General features: G+C 41.7%; 1 protein-coding gene across 1 annotated transcript in view; it reads right to left on the bottom strand.

Moving 5' to 3' along the window:
• Positions 1–21256, bottom strand: part of MASP1 (MBL associated serine protease 1) — a 68567-nt gene that overhangs the window by 36311 nt on the left and 11000 nt on the right. The window contains exons 2-4 of the mRNA XM_041002747.1: positions 8608–8785; positions 6569–6700; positions 3477–3673 (exon numbers count right to left, since the gene is read on the bottom strand). Of these exons, the coding sequence (XP_040858681.1) occupies positions 3477–3673; positions 6569–6700; positions 8608–8785 (507 nt within the window). The remainder of the gene's footprint in view (positions 1–3476; positions 3674–6568; positions 6701–8607; positions 8786–21256) is intronic.

The raw sequence follows: 21256 nt of genomic DNA, 5'->3' as shown, positions 1-21256 counted from the left end.
GGGCTGGGTTAGGTCTCAGCGCCAGCTGAACAATGCAATAATAGCAGGATCTAGGGGAGGATCAGGCATGGCTGGGCTGTAGCACCCAACAGTAAGAGATGGAATGGATGCGGGCCACTAGGCAAGGCTGCTATACCTTTCAGGACAAGTTAGGCAGGGCAAGGCACCCACCAATGTGTACAAGATCTGCCACTGGTAGGTGGCCTCATAGAGGACCCTGGGGAACTTCTCTGTCAGGACACAATCTCTGCAGGTGAGTGCAAGAAAAAAGACTGGGAGCAGTCTAGCCGAGGCCAGGTTACAGTATTCACTAACATATGTGTGGGTCAGATCTGGGGGTGAGCCAGGATGCGCTAGTTCATAGCATCCACTGGCAGATGTGAGAACCAGGATGGGTTGCAGGACAGGTTGGCTTGGGCTACAACACCAGCCAGTTCACATTAGAGCCAGGACTGGGAGCAGTCCAATCTGGACTAGGCTGCAGCACCTACCAGCATGAGTTACAACTGGGGGCAGATCTGGCCAGGCTACAGCACCTGCCAGCAAATGTTGAGGTGAGTCAGGTCATGCCAGATTGGGCTGCAGCATCACCAACACAGGAAAGTCAAGGGCAGGGAGTGGGGGTGGAGGGATTTGAGCCCAGTAGGGGAGTAATGAGGACTCCCTTGCTGGGCCACTGTTCCTTCTGGTGAGTGTGAGAACTGGAACCAGGACAGACCAGGCTAAGCAGGGCCATAGCACCTGTTGGCCTGCATGTGAGTTGGGTTAGGTGAAGATCCAGGATGGGTTAGCCAATTTTATCCACTGGTGCATGCATGAGCCAGAATAAATTCAGGCTGATCAGGCTTTCCCACAGAATCAATTGGCAAGTGCTGGGAATGGGGGCAAGTCTTGTCAAGCTAGAGTGCAGCACCATCTGGAAAGTGCAAGATCCAGGACTGCGAATGGACCTAATAGGGAAACTGTGGTCTCCTCTCTGATGGACTTCTTCTCCCACTGGTAAGCATAAAAACCAGGGCTGAGGGTGGACTGGCTGGAGAGGTGACAGCACCTCCAGCATAAGTTTGGGCTGGATAGTGGGGTCAGTTGGACTGAGTTAGGGGGCAGCAACCATTGGTGTATGCAAAAGTCAAATGGGATGCAGGACAGACTGGACCAGTCTGCTGTACATACAGGTATGTGCAGGAACCAGGGTTAGGGACAGTCCTAGTGGGGATGATTGGGGTCATTCTGAATGGACTGTAGTTCTGCTTGTGTACATGAGTGCCAGGGGTGTGGTGGACAAAGTTGGGTTGGACCATAGCATCCATTATTTGCATAAGATGGGGTTGGAGACAGAACTGACCCAGCAACTGCAACCACCAGTGTGTATGTAGTCTGATGTGGGTGACAGACTGAGCCAGATCCTGCACTGTTTGGCACATGCAGGAGTCAGGTATGTGGTCACCTCAGATGAGGTTGCTTTTGAGACCCACCCAACAGAACTGCTGCACTTGGAACTCCAACCACAGGCAGAACTGCAGGATCTATATTTTGAGCATGGAGCACCTGTTTCAGAACTGGGCCTCCTCAGTTGCTAAAGACTGTACAGTGGACAGTATGCCCAGATGCACTGGGGCCTGCAGAGGACATCTAGTACCATAGCAGTTTATGGATGGCAGAACAAATGGACAACTCTCCCAGCCAAGCTTTGACAACAAGTATCTGGGTGAATAGAGATTCCAAGGTGGATTATTTCAGCCAATGGGCCTTGGGAGGATTTCCTCATCTTTGCAGCAACAAAATCAAAAGCATTTCAGAACTATCAAAACCACTTGAACTAAGCCCTCAGAGTATACTCCACAGTGGATTATGTGATGACATTGAGTGGCTGTCCCCTGTATCTGAGTACTGATACAGTTAGGATGTTGGGTGTGGCTTCTCCCCTCTCTCCCCTATTCTCCAGATACAGGAAGAAGAAAAAGAAAATTGGAAACAATGGTTTCATCCACTTTTCCTCTGTTCCTCCACCCTTTCCATCCTAATCAGTGGTCCACGTGGACATGCATCCTTCTAAATTATGTAAACATGATAAAAAATAAAATTTTTAAAATACAAAATTCAAGAAGAAGAAGAACAAGAAGGGGGAAAAGGAGGAGGAGGAGAATAAGAGAAATAAGAATGGGTTTTAGGGGCTTGAAAGCATAGGTAACAGAGCAACAGACCAAAGTCAGGTAAAGGGTACCAACAGATAGAAGGAACGAGTTTTAGTGTTGTACAGCATGGTAGTGATTACAGTTTAAACAAAGATTTATTATGCATTTTATAAAGAACAGAAGAGTCTGAAGGTTCCCACCACAAAGGATGTAGATGTGTTTGAAGATATGAAAATGTCAATGACCCTGCTTTGATCATTATGCACTGTGTATACACATCCATCAACTGATTGTTCTTCATAAATATGTCTGGTTAAAGATAATTCAGAATGAGAAAAAAAGAAATGAGTATCATTGTAAGCTGTTGTAGCTTTGGGATATTGTTACACAGCATTGGAAAGCCCATGCCCTGTGCTTCCTGTTGTCCCACTCCTAGCCAAGGCATCCTTAGCCTCTGGATGTAAGGAGGAGGCCAGTCAGGCTCAAAGTTATGGAGTTTTCTTTTATGGACTTTCAAGTTTCCTTGCCTTTCCCACCCATGAGAGGTCTGTCCTTGGCAGTTTCATTTTCTATTTCTGTCCAGCCTTGTGTTTGGCCTCTACCTCCTCTCTCTAGCTCTTCAAGTTTACTGTCTTGTTTTCTCTCTAGAATATCCCACTGTTGTAGTGGTTTAAACCAGCATTTATGTGCATAGTTGATGGTGACTCACTGTATCCCCTGCTCAGTACCTCTCATGAGATCTGAGTTTGCTTGGCTGTTCAGTTCTATTTGGATGCTTCAAGTTGATCATTCTCCAAGAATTTTTTACTTTATTTCCTGTAGATTCTCAAATCCACATCCCAGCCACAATCCCAGCCACAACTCAAATACAGACTGCCTTTGCATCTCACCCTTGTGTTGGGAATAATCATAAACCAAGAGGCAATTTGCCTGTGATATCTTTCCTTCCACACAGTTCCTTCTCTCGAGGATCAGTTGAATAATTCGTGGGTTCCAATGTGAAGCGAAAATAAGAGTCCCCTTTTCAAAGTTTATTAGGAAGTATGGCAGAACCTAACATAGAATCTTGTGTGGCCACATAGATTATGATCATAAAGCAAGGCCTGCTTCCCAGGGACTTTTTAAGGTGCATATCTGACTATCTGATTCTCTTCCTCAAACTACCTAGGCAGCCAGAGAAGACCTCTTGGCTAGATCAGAGTAAGTTAGTACATGTTATTTTAAAGACTGAATTTTTTTTGGAAAACTAGCAGCTCAACTCCATCCCGAGAAAATGAAGCACCCAGAGTATCAATTTTCCCATGTTTGATGAGAGTTTCCAAGCATTCATTGCAGGCTCACCTTGATGTAATCATAGGGGCAAGGCACCTCAGGATGGTCTTCAATATCGAAAAGATCTTCAAACTGCAGGCTGATCATGAAACCCTCCTCTAACTCGATGGCGTAGAAGCATTCAGAGCTCTTGGGATAAGGGTTGGGATAATCAGGGCTGGTAATGACACCGGTCCTCTGGGTGAAAAGGTTGTCGCTGCACTCCACTGTGGGAAACATAGCAGAGAAAGTGGCATATCACAACTGTGGCCACCATAACTCCCTGCCCATCTGCTGCTGCCTGAATTTCCCAGTGCTCCTCTATGGTGGGAAGGGAAGGAATCAATATTCCCATTTGACAAATGGGGGAGACTGAATTCACTGAGGGGAAGTGATTCACTCAAGGTCAACACTAGTATTGTGCAGCACTTTCAGCTTTCAGGGTCAAACACAGGCTTCCAATTTTCGTTTCAGAACTGTTTGCCCTGTGGGCTGACTTTTCTTTTGAGATTCTCTAATGGTGGAAAGTACTAAATGGATCTAGGATGGGAAAGTTTGAGAAACATATTCAGGGTGCATCTGAATAGCTTTCTCCCTTCTTGCCTCTCTCCCTAGAATTGCTTTAGGGCTCTGCTTGAAGCTGCCCTAGACTCTCATTCAATATGAGTGTAGCTTCAAGAGTTTGTGGAAACTGGTATTAAAGGGTACAACTGTTTTGGTGTATAAATATTTTTTTATAACATGCATTTTCATAAACTTTTTGAAGACTTCTCACATGTATAGATTTCAAGAGCTTTTGACATTAAAATAAACTTTTGTTTTATAAGCTTTTGCGGAGCTTTTTGATTATCTTCATGCAGGCTCATTACATATGTTCAATCCTCCTTCACACCACTTGCCCATTCTATCCTTGCTTTGTTTCCTTATGGTATTGTCCTGCTACTGACATTCTGGCCTATAGGAAGTTGTTGGGGTTTCTTGCTCCTCTAGACTGTGAATCTCATGAATGCTGGGGATTCTGTGTTATTTTTGCAGCCTTAGTTAGGTAAAGATTCAACATGCTGGGAACCTAGTCATGCTGGGGATTCTGTTTTGTTTTCCAAACCTTTACTTAGCTAAAGATCCAACATGCTGGAGTTCTGCTGAGGCACCTTATAGCCACTGTGGCTTTGCCCTTGTGCTGGCCCATCCTGCTGGTGGGACATCAATGCTGCTTGCTCAGCCTACTGACTTGCATGTGAGAAACTGTGGGACAGAAATGTAGGCAGGCTGTTGAACAAAGGTTAGATGGAGCTCTTGAATCCCCATCTGTTTCTATTTTTCATTCCAGGTATTCTCAAGACATTATTGCCCTAAAGCAGGCTCAAGCTGTTTTTAACAAAAGATATCTTTAATTTTTTTGTGCCTGAGACACAGACAGGCATATTGTGTATACATAAATATATAGCATATTTGTGCTATCAAAAGAAGCCTCCTTGGAACATGGCTGAAACTGAAATAAAGGATTGTTTATTATACTCTACGTGGTGTATTATTAACCCCCACTGTACTCACCACATAGTAGACAATAAATACTAAATGAAAACAATAAAAAATATAACCCTCAGAGTAGGCATTGTACAGTGGGTTAAGCCACTGCTTGGAATACCTACATTCCATATCTGAGTGATGATTCAAATTCTGGTACTCATTTTATTTGTTTAAACATTTGCCAATTTATGTGAAATGTAAAGTGACAGAGAAGAAGTGACACAGAGAGACAGAATGTAAGATAGAGGGAGGAAGAGAGAGAGAGAGGAGAGAGAGAAGAGAGATTAACCTTTCTTTTGCTGATTCTTTTATTAAATTGTTGTAATGGCTAGGGTGGGTTCGGGAAATCCATCTGAGTCTCTCTCAGAGGTCCAATCACTTGGGTTGTCTTTCATTGGTTTCCTAGGCACATTAGCAGGGAAATGGTTAGGAAGTACTGTGGCCGGAACTCAAACTGGCGTGCCTACGGGATGCTGGCATTGTAGATGGTGGCTTAATTTACTGTGCTACAACACTGGCTCCTGGCTTCTCCTCTTCTGACCCAGCTCTTCCTGCTAATGCCCCTGGGAGGACAGTGGAAGATAGCCTAAGTACCAGGGTTCCTACCACGCTTGTGGGATAGCTGGATGGCGTTTCTAGTTCCTGGTTTTGACTTGGTCCAGCCTCAGCTGTTGCAGGCATTTGGGGGAAGAAAATAGCCATTGGAAGCTCTCCTCCCACTTCTTGCTCTCTCTCTCCCTCTTCCCGTGAGCCCTCCCCCACTTACGTGTGAGAGCCTAGCCCAAAGGCTTCCCCTGGAGCACACTCCAACACTCCGAAGCTGTTACAGCACTGCCCTGGGACGCCCTCCTTCTCCTGACTTTCTCATTTCTTGAAGGGTTTACCATCTCAGGGAAGCTTCTCCAGGTGGGCTTACGTGTGAATGTGCTGTATCCACATTGCCATTACCTAGGAGCAGCAAATGGAGCCTTTGCTGCAACCCACCATGTGCTTAGTTGGCTATAGCCATGCAAGCCCAGGAGCTCCTTCTAGAATTGTGGCTCCCTCTCTTTCCCTTTCTTGCTCAGCCTGGAGACTGCTGCACAGGGAGCAGGATAATGAGATGAAAATGGGGAAGGAGACATTTTCTTATTGTCTTTGTCTTTCCTTCTCTCCTCTCTTTCTTTCTTTGAGCTGAACTTAGAAGAGCTTAGTGGTCATGGAAAGAAGAGAATAAAGTAAAACTGGGAAAGGCATAGTCCATGGCTCAGGGAAGAAGGACGAGGAGTCCCAGTTTTCACCTAACTCAGCCACGCCAAGCCCCTACAGTTGCAGAGGAGACAGGGACCTACAAAACAGAAATGCTTGCTCAGGAATAAAGATCACCCAATAGTCTGAAACTTTTCTCTTGCAGTTACTTGAGAAGCTGGGCTTCCAGCCTTCGTGCATATTTTTACATCTTCCTTTGTACATTATCTCAAGTGTGTTTCTGACTTCATTTTAAACATGGCTTTCATTCCTACTGCATGGCTTTCATTCCTCTGAGCCTCCTCCAATCTTACTGGAAGATGTGACCTAGAGCATTCAGGGACAGAGCCATCTCTAGGCCCTACCTCGACAGGTTCTGTTGTCTGTGTGCAGGATGTAGCCGAAACGGCAGGAGCAGTAGTAGCCGCCGATGTAGTTGTGGCAATAGTGGTCACAGGACAGCTCTTCGTCCTCTCGATCCTTGCATTCATCCACATCTGCAGGGTGGGTACAATCTCTGAGTCAATCAACATGTGCATGACAGTGTAGAAAACAGCCACCATTCATATAACACTTAGCATGAACCATTTACTGTGTGTGTGTGTGTGTGTGGCAAAGAGGGATGTTCTTGCATTCTCTCAGTTAATACCTACATACAAATCAGATATAGCAGCTAGCTTCATTTTGCAAATGAGAAGGCTTAGAGAGGTCATGCAACTTATCTGAGACGAGGTTCAAACCCAAGCTCACTGACTATTGGTGCAACCATTGTCCTCTTGCGGTTATGACAACAGTTGTGTGTCAGGCAACAACCTTAGGAAGCTGGACGATCACTGCTGAAGTTGAAACACAGAGTGATGAAAGAACTCAAAGCCAGGCTGACAGTAAGTAGCAAACCTAGGATTCACATCCAGGTAAGCTGACTCCAACACAGATTCTTCTGTTCCTTGCTGCAGCTTCCTAAGCCTGTAATGGGATCAAACTCTGTTCTAAGTATTCGAACACACATTTATCCTAAAGGGATATATGTGTATTATGAGCACATGAAAAGATTGTCAACCTCACTAGTCATCAGCGGAATGTAATTTAAGCCATAATGAGGTACTGCTCATATATGCTGCAGTGGATAAAAACTTCTAGACTGGGTCCCTGCATGGTAGCCTAGTAGCTAAAGTCCTCATCTTGCATGCTCTGGGACCCCATATGGGTGCCAGTTTGTATCCCTGCTGCTCCACTTCCTTTGCAGCTCTATGCCTGTAGCCTGAGAAAGCCGTACAGGATGGCCCACAGCCTCGGGACCCTGCACCCATGTAGAAAACCTGGAAGAAGTTCCTGGCTCCTGGCTTCAGATCAACTTAGCTCTGGCCAGTGTGGCCACTTGGGGAGTGAACCAGCAGATGAAAGTGCTTTCTCTCTGTCTCTTCTATCAGTAAATCTTTCTGATTTATATATATATATGTATATATATATATGTATATTTATATGAATTTTAAAACACTTCTAGATTGACAACTACTGCTGAGGATGTGGTACAGTCAGAGCTCTCACATGCTGGTGGACATAAATGCAACTACACGATTGCTTTAGAAATAATAAAACAAAGCATACACTGCCTCTAGGAAGCAACAATTTCCTGCTTATTCAATAGAAATAAAAACATATATTCATAAAAAGACTAGTGTAGGAAGCTCTTAGAAACTTTAATGAAAGAAAAAAGATAAGTAAAGCTTCTGTGTCGATCAACAAACTATCTGTAGTAAATTCATACAGTAGAACGTTGCTCTGCCATGAGTAGGAGCAAATGACTAATGCGTGTAATAGCATGAAGAAATCTCAAAGATGTTACATGAAGTAAAATAATCCCCACCCTCAAAGTGCATTTTCTTTGTGATTCTTATGTGCAGTTTTAGAAGAGGCAAAAAATTATTAGGAAATGGCAGAAAAAATAAAATAATTATGTTTAGATAATTATGTTCTCAAGGGGAGATGGGACCAGGGGTTGACTGGAAATGAGCTTAAAAAAATGTTCTGGGCTGATGGTAAAATTCAAGTTTTCCTTAAGCAAAAATTTTTCAAAATCAACAAATGTTTACTAAGACTTTCAATGTATGTAAATTACATATTAAAAGAGCAAACTGAACTGTAGCAAAAAGGTAGGCATGTTGGTCTGTTCAGAAAGAAGTATACTGATGTTTAAAATCTGCCTCTACATACATAAAAAAATGAGTTGGGTGGATAGGGAGTAATTTGGATAAATAGATTTGTGATGGAACAAGTGTAGTAAGGTGACAAAGTTGGGTTGTTGCGAAAATGCAGATTCACCAGAAAATTGCAGGCGCAGGACGCTGTCATGCTGAGTAAGAAAGGGAGGCTGGGAGATGAGCTACTTTGTCCTCCAACTTACCCACAGCCATGTAATGGGCATCGAACCCCGTGAATCGTTCCTCATTGGAGAAATCTGACCGGAAAGTGATGGACATGAAAGAGCCAGGGGAAAGGACCACTTCCTGGCCAGGGGTCTGCTCTGTGTCTGTGGTCTCCCTGCCACAGAATGTCGCCAGCACCTGATCTTCAGTTTCTACCTTTGAGGTCAAAGAGAAAGAAAACAATATGAACAACTTTCCATTTTAGTTTCTTTTCGTATTTCCAGGATTAAAGATACATGGGTTGTCTGCAATGAGATCCAGTAACCTGGGATACCTAAACAGAAGGGAACTGATTCTGGGAGCCAAGGAAAGACGTATCACAGGTAAAGTCAACATGGCCATCTGAGCATTTTCATGCATTTCAGCTAATTTCCTCAGAATTAGTTTTCCATTTAGCATTCCTGTTGGCATCCCATGTGGCTTATTAATTGAAAATAACTCAGGTTAAAATTTGAAAAGAGTCTGGCATCCTCACTAAGTCTATACACACCAGGAACTTTCCACGTGTGACTTTGTACGCAATTCAGGTTACCCATTGAGCATCTAGTGAGTCCTGTCACTGAGAAAAGGATGAGATAGAAGCAATGAGATGAGGAAGACATGGTGCTGTGTACTGAATGAGAAGAGCAGGCATAGAGAGAACTGTTATGTAGTATAACCCATGGTTCAACAGTAGCACAAACACTACATGTGCACCAGGGAGGAGGTGAGAGATCCACATTAGAGCTAGAGTTTTAGGTGAGGTGAGCAGGAGGTTGTTTTGTTTACAGATGTATCTTCAGTGATTGGCAAATAGTACCTACCCAATAAATATCTGTCCCAGCTAAAAATGCAAGACCCATCCTAAGAAGAATAAGAGCAGCTTCAGGAATTACATAAGATGCACTTGGAGTGACACATGGAAAGTGGATTCTGATGGAACTTGAACAAAGTGAAAGACAATGAAAACATTTGAACAGGGAAGTCATGTTAACAGAAGCACACTTGATAGAAACTCTTAAACGCACAGAAACTACTTATTTACTAAAATCATTCAGAAACTGTGTGAGTGCATGAATGTGTGTGTGCATGCTAAAAACCTATGTGTCAGACGTTACTCATTTGCTGAAAGAAAACTCAGCAGATTCAGAGGCTGAAGCAGAAAGCCTTAATCTTGTGAAGATTATTTGATTGGACTGCTTTGGGAGGCATGGAAGGTCAGCTACTTGGTAGGTTTGTTTGGCTAGGAATACCTGACCCAGCCCACACTCTTATCTCACACCCAACCTTTCAAGCTTTCAAGCTTGAGTTTGTCTTTGAACCCTCTGGCGTGACACAGTGGTCAAGATACATGACAATGTTTTCCACAAGAATGAGTTCTAATGCTTTCCTAAGTCATTAAAGGAAAGTTCTCCAAGTCTGCCTATCTCTAGTAGCTTCTAATGAATTCATTATTTTTCTCATTAACCTCATATGTCAGGACTATCTTGACATTTGACACTTCTGTTTTGAAACTAATGGTTTATTTATTTAAAATAAGAGAGAGTTTTAAAGGAAAACAATTTGCCCTGGCAACAAAACACAAGGACAATTAATCGCTAACTTTGGGAATTGGAGTGTAAACAGAAGATGAGATCATGGCTTTGCTATTTGCTACTTTTTTTGCAAATACTTGCGAACTCACTTCAGCCTTCTACTGTAGAATATGCCTTTCCTCACACAACTGAAATGTCACTTCTTGACAATCTCACTTGCTGTGTGATTTGGGAAACTGAGTTTTCTAGATAGCTGAAGGTTCACGTAATTATAATTATTTTTCAAAATTTCTTCTAGTTGCAATATGTTTTTTAAAGTGCTTTACACAAATTTTTTCTGTCTTAAGTAAAACACATTAACCTTTCTTGATGATCCAGGGAAACTGCTCTGATTTCCAATCATCCCATTACTACATGGAAGTGAGAATCCTGGAAATCTGGAGTTGTGTAAAGCTGCTCGTCTTTCCTGGATTATTGGAAGACTATAACGTATTTGCAAAGTTTAGGTCTTCTTTCTGGTACTCTCCTGTAATTAAATTAGTCTACTGGCTATTCTTGTATGTCTGCATATGTTTAGAATGTTGTGAAGTAGAGGGCCACGTGCCTTGAATGTGTTGGGATCCCGTATGGGCACCAGTTTTTGTCCTGGCTGCTCCACTTCACATCCAGCTCCCTGCTTGTGGCCTGGGAAAAGAGTAGAGAATGACCCAAAGCCTTGGGATCTTGTACCCACGTGGGAGACCTGGAAGAAACTCCTTGTTCCTGGCTTCAGATTGGCTTAGCTCCAGCCATTGAGGCTTGGTGGGAAGTGAACCAGCAGATGCATACATATATACACACATATACATATATGCACAGATACACATACATACAATTTATACATATATACATATATATATCTCCTCTTTGTATGTCTGCTTTTCCAAAAAAAAACAAATGAACCTTAAATTTTGTTAAGAACGTTGAGAATTGGGAACCAGTTAAAATGCTCTTATTGAGATTTAATAAAAAGGAGACTAAATAGAGAGTCTGGAAAGGCAATCTTCCCAGAGAAGTGTATGAGCTAAAGGACACAATGTTGATGTTCTCTGCTTTGGAGGCATGTGAAGCTTATGAACCTGGTAGTAGGTGGTCCTGGGTGCTATTTCATTACTCCTATACATTTTAGTCATCCACCTGTAAAACAGGAGTTGAAACTGAGTCCTAGATTCCATTCTAATTTTGATACACTAGCATTCTAAAAAATCATCACAGTGTTTGGTTCAACAAACTAAATAGAAGATAATAGTGATTCCAATTACAGATTACTATCTGCTGATGAATTTCATAAACTTAAACTTGAATGTGGTCTACACAATGTAATCTAAAATCAATTGCCAGAATAATTGCTTGCACATTAATAATTCCAACAGTGTTGCTAAAACTTCCATCCCCATGTCTCCCTTCTGAGGTCTGTAGTAACTAAAGCAAGAGTATTTTCAAGTGAAATCAGCCACAGAGCATTCAGATGGAGGAAAGATACAATGAAAGCTTGAGATAACAACCTTCTTCCTTATACAGTTTCTGAGCTTAAGTCTATATTTCTGATGACAGATCACCTGCCTAGCCACACTTTTTCAGAAATTGGGTAAGCATGCCCCAGCTGAGACCCATGGGAAAATCTGAGTCGTGTACACACTTTTAGAAGCAAAACAAAGAAGTCCAGTAGTGTGGGGCTCTGCTAATTTAGTTGGCCGACTAGAATAGAGTCCCAGAGCATCAGGGCTGGAAAGGACCAAAAGAACCCCATCTCCTTCCTTTCAGAGGAAATTGTGATCCAGAGAGAAAAGTGACTTGCCCAAGAGTAGAAAGATAACATGAGCATTTTCTGATATCGGTTTTACTTTTGGAACTATTTTTGGACTGGAAAAAGGAACTGCAACCCTCAGAGTTACATGACAGAAGACACAAACACTTGGCCAAACATTTTTCCTGGCTTGAGGGCCTCTTGAAACCTTATCTTGGGTGTATGGATTGTCTCTCAGAGAGGATGTGGCCCAAATGACAGCTGTAGCCATAAACTAAACAGAGTTGACTGGCTCTGGTTCATTTGTGTCCCCTGCTATGGATTATAAAGTTCTACAGAGACCATTCACCTCTGAGAGTAAACAGAGAATTGAACCCTGATTTCTGCTTAGATTGATCCATTTTGGAAGCTGTCATAGCAACATGATAGAGGAAATTCATCAGGTGAAGACAGAACATTTATAATAAAGTGCTATGTATCTGAGGATCACAGACCCTTTGTTTTTCGTTTTTTATTGTGGGCAACCTTGTCCACACAGACTATTGTTATTTAGGGCACCCACATGTGGTTGCATGTATTCAATTCATTCTCTTTTAACTCAATTCAACAAATATTTATGTACCAAGTTCTGTCTGGGCTATGGTGTGGAGGATGCCAGAAGTTACTTATTTGTTGTATGAGCTTAATAAGCAAGTTCCCTGTTTCTGGGAATGTGACATTTAGTAAAAGAATAAGATAAGTATGTGTATGTGTTGGGCATTGTCATGGTATGGTAACTGCAATGAGAGATGGGCATCCCCAGGGGCTTAAAGGAAAATTGAATCCAGATGAAGAGGAAAAACAACAAAGTTTAGGAAGAAGAGAACATTTTTTAAGCTCAGAACTGAAAGGTGGGTAGGATTTAGGCAACCAGAGACAGTGGGTAGAATGTAGGGGATGGGGCAATAGTGATTGTATCTAGGCAGAGGGCATAGTGAAGGCCTGGAATATTGAGAGTCTTAATCTTGTTGCACCTTCCCTAGGCCCCCAATCAACTACCTAGTGTAGGAAAGGGCCTCTGTTGTGGACAAGGAGCTAGGAAAGCAGACCTAAGAAGGAGAGGCCAGAGTCTTCATTTTTCCATAAGCTACTGTTGAACTCCATGTCCAACACAAATCTAGGCAACAATAAGGCAGGACAGCAAGAAACTGGCCAAATGGTTATGGGAGGATAGAGATGATTGCCCTACATATATCTGTAGAATTATCATCACATCAATTTAACAAAAGCATTGACAGATACCCATTGGCTTCTTAAAACAATGTGTAGGAGAGGCCAGTGTTCTGACATAGTGGGTAAAGCTGTTGTCTACAGTGCTGGCATCCCATATGGGCATCCATGGGGATATCTCAACTGCTCCACTTCCACTCCAGTTCTTTGCTAATGTTCCTGAGAAGCAGACAAAAATGGTTCAAATGCTTGAGCCCCTGAACCCTTGTGGGAGACCTGGAAGATGCCCCTGGCTCCTGCTTTAGACTGGTACAGCTTCAGCGGTTGAAGTGATTCATACTGTAAACCAGCAGAAGTGATATGCTCTCTATATAACTGTGCCTTTCAAATAAATAAATAAATATAAACATTTAATTATTTAAAAAATATATGGAGGAAGTAACAGACGTGGTTGCTCAGTCCATAGATAAGAGCATGGAAATCCAGATCATATGAATGAACTAGGCAAGTTAAGTGGTGAAATCAGAGTGGTGAACAATCCAGTAGAGCAGGAATCCAGGGAGTGGTGGTCCAGGTTCATAACAGCCTCGTTTTGATTGCCTTGGTAATGCTGCTCAAGACATTTGGCAAATATGGGTGTTGAACAGTGTGAATGCCTCACACTTTGCTTATCAGTGTTTCCATGCTGTCTCCTAGAACCTTCCTCAAATCTGTGCTGTACCCTAAAACAGCATTTCCAATGTAATTTAGGCAGACATTCATGGAGCATGCACAATTATTGTATTGTCAATTAGTTGATCTGTGCAACCTCTTCCCTAAAATTTTCCCTGTATAATTCTATGTTACAGTTGGTTAAGGAATATGGAAGGTGAAGGTAATTAATTCTTTGAATGCTGTTTCGTGATGAGTTGAAAATGTGAATAGACATAGGGGTGCTTGATGTGTTCTGATTTGTTCTCACATTCCTGTATCCTACCTTTAGTCCTTCTCTCCTGCTAGTGGCTTTGACAAAGAGCAATGATTCATGCCTGCACACAGGTGCTTGCACAGGGACTCTTAGAGGTGTTAGTTTTTTAGAGTCAGCAGCTCTTCAGAGATCTCTCAAGCCTCCTTTCAGGGTTATTTGGGCCCCCATTGTGGACTTACCCTATCAGAGTTCCATGCAGACACCAGCATTTCCAGTGGTTGAAGGAAATGCTGGTGATCTCCATGGCTTTCCAACTACTCACCTCCAACTCTTAGTCCCTCAGCTTTTCTTGATGGCCAGACATACTCATTGTCTCATCATACTTCCTGGAACACTACTTTTGTGATTGAGCTCTGATTGACATAGTTATGGGTACCAAAAATAGGATACTGCATTGACAAAAAATGAGAACAGGTGACCTCACTTTGGATGTTGTCCAACAGGTGGTGAGAAAAATACGGCAGGAGTCTTGGGAAAAATATCACCTGAGTTACATTGTAGTGATTTATGCAACTTTGAAAGTAGAAAATTATGTACCCAATGAACTTGACTATGGCAATCTTTAGGTAGCATGAGAAAAGGGACAACATGCACTTCTTTTGGTACATGGCCTGGCACAGGCAGAAGAAAATAAAGCTTCCTAAAGTGTTGCAGACAGAATTCATAGGAAATATAAATGGCCCAGGACTATTTCGGTTAGAAAACAGTCTCTCTATTAGCAAATGATTTCAAAAGCAAAAATGACTTTAGAGTAACTCTAAAGTAAAAAAAAAATGCTGCTATAAGAAATCTTTGGGAATATTTAAAACATTTGTTAGTGTCAAATTTTCCCTATAAGTTAGACAAAAAGGCATTGTCCCATGACACCTTAACAGGTTTTCCAAAGTAGAAATGCCTATTTTAATAATAATTATTTTGAGTTGTTTTTAGAGTAGGCTCTACTATGAATATATGAGATTCATAAAACATTTTAAGGGAGTATCAGATTGGACTACAAATGACTGAAACATACTTAAGAGGCCTGGGGGTCCTAGGTTTCTATGTAAGGAATGTAGGATAATGAACAAATGTTATAGCACAGCTAATTAAGCTACCAAAGCTACCACTGTGATGCTGGCATCCCATGTCAGAGGACCAGTTTGATTTCTGACTATACTTCTTCTAAGCCATATGTCTGCTAATGAGCTTGAGGAAGCAGAAAATGATTATTCAAGTCCATCAGGGAGAGATGGATGGCATTCTTGGCCTGGTTTTGGCCTGACCTAAGCCTAGCTGTTGTGGAGAGTGAACCTGCAGATGGTAAATATCTTTCTTCTCTGTCTCTTTCCCTCTCTCTGTTGCTCTGCCTTAAAAATAAATAAATAAATATTTAAGAAATGAAGAATAGAAGGAGGGAGGAAGAATATGAGGACAGGAAGAAGAATGGGAGGAAAAAAGGGAAGGAAAGGAAGAAACAGAGAAGAAAGGAAAGAGAGAGGGAGGAGGGTGGGGAAGGAAGGGAGGAAGAAGGAAAGGAGGAAGGAAATTAAGTAGGTTGAAAAGATTACTTTGCTGCAAACCTGGGCCATTTCTTATGGAAACAGGAGAGTTACAAGATGAAGCCGGGAAGCCAGAGGTTGAGTTGCCGCCAGCATCAAGAGCCATGGGGAGGAAGGGACTAAAAGAGTCATGCCCAGGAAGCAGAACTAATTTCCTTACAGGAAGAATATTTTTTAAAGAAAGATTTATTTTGTTTTTATTGGAGAGGAAAATTTATGGAGAGAAGGAGAGACAGAGAGAGTGAAATGGTCACAACAGCTGTAGTGGAGCCAATCTGAAGTTGGGAGCCAGAAGCCAGGAGCATCTTCTGAGTCTCCCACATGGGTGCAGGGACCCCAAGCTTTAGCCCATTTCTCTTCTAACTGCGGTTCCCAATAATAAGCAGGATTGGATGTAAATATTGAGCATCCATACAAAGAAACAGTCACCCTCATGATCTGTGTTGCAGATAGAGGACTAACTGTTCCCAAGAAAGTCTTAGCATCTTGAACACTACCATTACATGATTAATGTTTAGATTATAGAGAGTATAATTTTATTTTACCTTTTTCGCTTCCTTACTAAAGCTCATGTTATTTTCTTTCTTTATAAAGACTTGTTTGTGTGAAAATCAGAAGTACACTGAGAGCAAGAAAAGAGATAAAAAAATATGGAAAATCCACCACTGTTGTTTGATCCCCAGATGCTGCAAAGCTTTTGGCCTGACGAATCCCAGCATCAAACTACTTCCAGTCTCCCCATGTAAGGCAGGGCGCAAAATACTTAAGCTATCTCCACTACTTTTCCTCAAGCCATTAGCAGGGAACTGGATGGGAAGCAGAGCATTTGGAAGAGCAGAGAAGAGTCCATATTGGATGCTGGTATTGGATGTTGCCAGCTTTACCTGTTAACCCACAACTCTTGCCCCTAGGGTGATTTAGTAGTTCTTGACTAACATGTGTAGAAACTGTGTGTGTGAGACATGCAAACTACATTTTAATGGGGCTCAGAGATCATTAAGAGGTGCACCTAAGGTAATACATCCTTTGTGTCTCTGTGTCTATGGTTCATACCATAATGTCCTGGACTTTAAGCCTGCCTAGCTAATGGGATAGAACTCTTAGAAAAAGGAAAATACAAGAATTTTTCCAAAATATAGGAGTGATTTTATCCAATAAATAGCTATGTTATCTCTTCCATTGTTGTATAAATATCCTTCTGCCATGTGACATCATCCACATTATTGTCTATGAATGCGTCAACCTACCCCAAAATATGTAGAATGGTGGCTGTTTTTTTTTCTTTTCTCACTGAGCCTTGAAGGACCTTGATGCTCATTACAAGGAGTGTTTGTGTGGCCAAACTGTAGTCAATCTTTTGAAAACCCCACTTGGCCCGTCTGTGCTCTTGTAGAGGAAAGTTTTAGCAAAAAATCCATCCAAGTCAGTTATAAGAATGTCCACTGTACACACTCTGAATATCTGATGATCCTCCCCACACCATCTCCCATGTAATTAATACCTTACATACTTTATAATAGAATCCACCTTATGCTGTTGTTCCAAATCTGTGCCTCCATGATGTTTCCGGTTGATTTCCACCACCGGCCTCCTGATCCTTGGCTGTAAACCCCCTTTTGGCCTCTCTGCATTCAAAAGAAGCCCCGATTTTACTCCCTCGCACTTAAATCCTGCACCTATTGAGGTGGTCTAAATAAAGCCTATTTTGCTGTATGGGCTATTAATATTATTGAATAATTTTTTTCTTTTTGCTCTTGCAAACATGGAATATGGCCCTAGAGACACCGTATGAAGGAAGGCTGTGGGAGCCACTGGAGAAGCAAAGGCCATATGAGGCAGAGAGGCAATTAGGATCTGCAAATCAAATGTTTGACACTGACCAGCAGCCACCACCAGGTGTTGAGAGGCTGGCTGAGCACTCGAAGCTTCTGCCAAGCTTCTAAACAACTACAACTAAGTGAAGGACCCTGAGTAAATCCAGCCATCGGACCACTCCCTGAGTCCAGCCCAAGCTCCTAACCATACAATCATAAACCCACACAATCTTTTTGAGTGGCTTATTACACAGTGACAGGTAATTTGTATGTTACTTGATACAACAGGTAACGCTAATATTTCTAGGCTAAAATTTGCATTATGAGTGTCATTGAAAAATCACTTAATCAAACGTATTTTTTAATAAAAATATTTATTTGAAAGGCCGAGTGACAGGGGCTAGGGGGCGGGGGGGGGATCTTCCCATTGTTTGTTCACTCCTCAAATCACTGCAGGGACTGGGAAAGAATGAAGTCAGGAGCCATGAACTCCATCTGGGCCTCCCATGTAGATAACAGGGGCCCAAATGCTTGTGTCATCATGCATTGCTTTTGCAAATATATCAACAGGGATCTCAATGGGAAGAAAAGCAGGCAGAATTCAGAACAGCACTCTGCTATAGAAAGCAGAATGCTGCTGTATTACACAAGGCAAAATAATCTTTTCACCACAACCCTACCCAAAAAGCCATGGCACACTTTTGTCATCAGCTGCAAGGACAAGAAACTTAATACTTTTAAAACTAGATATGGTTATTTTGGATTATAGTCTTGATTTGAAATTTATCCCCTGGTCTTATAAATGGGGATGCAAACCAGGGAAAAATAATACAAATGTAGAAAAAGCTTTTATTAAGCAACTTGTTTATAGAACACATGTATAATGATAGAAAGTTAGAGGGACTGGCATTTGGTGCAGTAGGTTAAGTTGCCATTTTTATTGCTAATATCCCATATCAGAGTGTATCAGAGTGTGAGAGAGTCAGAGTCCTGGCTGCTCTACTTCTAATTCACCTTCCTGTTAATGCAGCTTAAAGTCAGAGAATTATGTCCCAAGCCATTGTGCCCAGAATGAGTAACTGGATCAGATTCAGCTGTTATAACCATCTGGGGAGTGAATCCGCAGACAAAAGGATCACTCTACTCTCCTTTTCTCTATTCTTATCCCTCTGATGCCATGACTTTTCTTAAAAAGAGAAAGGAAGAACAAGAAAAAAGTAGAAATACTGTGAGAGTGGGTATTCAGCCACGGGTAAAGATGCCACTTGAAATGCCTACATCTCGTATCAGAGTACATAGATACAAGTCCCAGGTCAACTACCAACCCTAGTGCCCTGTCAGTGTGCATCCTGGGAAGAAGCAAGTGGTAACTCAAGAACATGAGTCAATGGGAGACCTCAACGTAATGTCTAGTCCTTGGCTTCGACCTGGTCCAGCCCTGGCTGTTACAGGCATTTGGTGACTCAATCAGTAAATGGGAACTCCCTCTCTCAAATGAATGGATCAATTAAATTCTAAAAGATAACATAAATATTCAATTTTAGGGAGGAAAATTAAATTGGCGGTAATGATAAATATTAAGCAGTTACTAATTGTCACCTTAGTAGAGAACTTTCAATGATCTGGAAATAGTCTTTTTTAGATTATATTATTTGGAAAAATCTATGAAATTTGTATAGGTGATATAATTGCATCTGTATTGAATATGTGCATTGAAAACACAAAGCATAAGGAACTGGTCAATATTGATGGATGGAATTATGGGTAATTTTTGTCTTCGTTTTTTTTTTGTTTATTTAGAAAGAAATTTAGGTCCAAAGTTGTTTCCTTCTAGCTTCAACACAGTTACATAAAAACAATAATTTCCAGTCAATAAATAAGGATCCCACACTAAGGGCAACTAAGCTATATGCAAATTAAGAGTCCTCTATCTCTTATGACTAGTTGTATCTCCCTTCCCCGTAGTGAGGAAATGCCTTACCACCATGTCACCTCCCTTCCTGTTTGCTATCCTTCAGGTGCCAACAGAGTTAGAGAGAAAAATCCCTGTATTATAAAGAGTCAGTTGAAAAGTAAAATTCCAGTAAACCAAGAAACTCAGAATAACTAAAATTCACCTTTAGCAGTATATGGCAAAGAGGAGCTCATACTAGAGGGGGATGATTTTTGTGATTGTGGTGTCCAGAAGGGGAAGAGTGGGTAGCTGTAAGAGGATAGATGGAGGGGGAAGAATATCTTTTTTCAACTGACGCTCATGAAGGGGAGAAGGAGAGGGAGAATACAGGTGTAAGAAAGCTTGTAATTGTGACTTACTTCCAATGTTTAAATCATTTATGTCTTAGGATGCAACCCTTTGTAGAGAGTAGATTGTATGGAATATATATCATTTGGATATGGGCTGCACAAAATCTTTGCCATTTATTACATACTGGGAAAAATCATTAAAACTCTTTGTTTTATAGGGTAAAGTTGTGTCACCCCAGAATATATATTCAGACTCTATCCTCTGATATCATGAATTTGATTGCAGACGGACCTAAGTCTGCAGATATAGTCAAATTAAGATGGCATTGTATTGAATCAGAGTGGACTTAATCCAATGACTGGTGTTCTTATATAAAGAGGGAAATTTGGATGCAACACACACAGAGGAAGACAGATATGTGAAGACAAAGGTGAAGACTGGAGTGAGACTGCCATGAACTGAAGAATGCCAAGATTTGTCTGTAACCTGCAGAAGCTCAATGAGACAAGCAAGGCTCCTCTCCTAGAGTCTTTGGAAGGACCACGGTCCTACCAACATCTTGACCACAGACTTCTAGCCTGGACTCATGTGCAAATGAACTCCTTTTGTTTTAAGCCATCTAATTAGTAGCAATTTGCTACAGTAGCCCTAGGAAGGTAATGTCTTCTGCATACAGGTTTTGTTATATGTAAGACAGGGAAAACAATAGTGTTTATATCACTTTCACACAAGATTGTAGTGACTATGGCGTAAGTGAATATGTATAAAAGACTTAGGAAGGTGCCTGTAATGTTGTGAGAACTCAGTAAATCAATCAATTAAACAGGATGCTGTGGTTGTCCAGTCAACAGAGATGACACTGTTCTGGGGGTCCCAGCTGGACAGGAGTTAGGTAACGTTATGGATTTGAGAAACTTCATAAGATGCAAGTTTTCCCCAGGTACACTCTGTTTTCCAGATCTCATGCCTTTATTCTTAATCTCCATGGTTACATTAACACAGGCTTCCTCTTTTATAAGGAACTTAGACTCATCAGCATAAACTCTTCATCTGGCAAATGGTCTCCTAGGTCTGTTTGATTATCTTTAGACTTCACATTTGAGGGGTGGGAAAAATAATTCCCTTGTTTTGTAACCAAAGAACAGAATAATATAAGAGGCTTCTACTCACAAAAGAGCATCAAGTCCAGAAATCTACGTACTTTCCTTTACATCACAAAGTCTTCGTAGATGTGTCACTGTAAGCCAGTGACTCAGGCATCCCTGGGCTTTATACCTCTGCCTACAGCTAAATGTACTGGGCTCTGGTATATAACCTCCCTGGAGGGGATAGGCCAGTCATTAATGGCCCAATCTTGCCACTTTCTCAGATAGCCTCAAATTTCAGTTTTAGATTATGGTAGAAGTATGATAAAAGTATTAGACACTAAATCAGAGCCTTGGCCTTGGAACAAGAATGTCACGTGTGTGTGTGTGTGTGTGTGTGTGTGTGTGTGTGTGTGTGTGTGTGTGTGGTGTATGTGTGTGTGTGTGTGTGTTTGTGTGTGTGCCATGT

This window comes from Ochotona curzoniae, unplaced genomic scaffold (genome assembly GCF_017591425.1).
Source record: "Ochotona curzoniae isolate NIBS_2020 unplaced genomic scaffold, NIBS_Ocur_1.0 scaffold_2587, whole genome shotgun sequence".
NCBI lineage: Eukaryota > Metazoa > Chordata > Mammalia > Lagomorpha > Ochotonidae > Ochotona > Ochotona curzoniae.
This window is presented reverse-complemented; position numbering and strand designations above follow the sequence as displayed.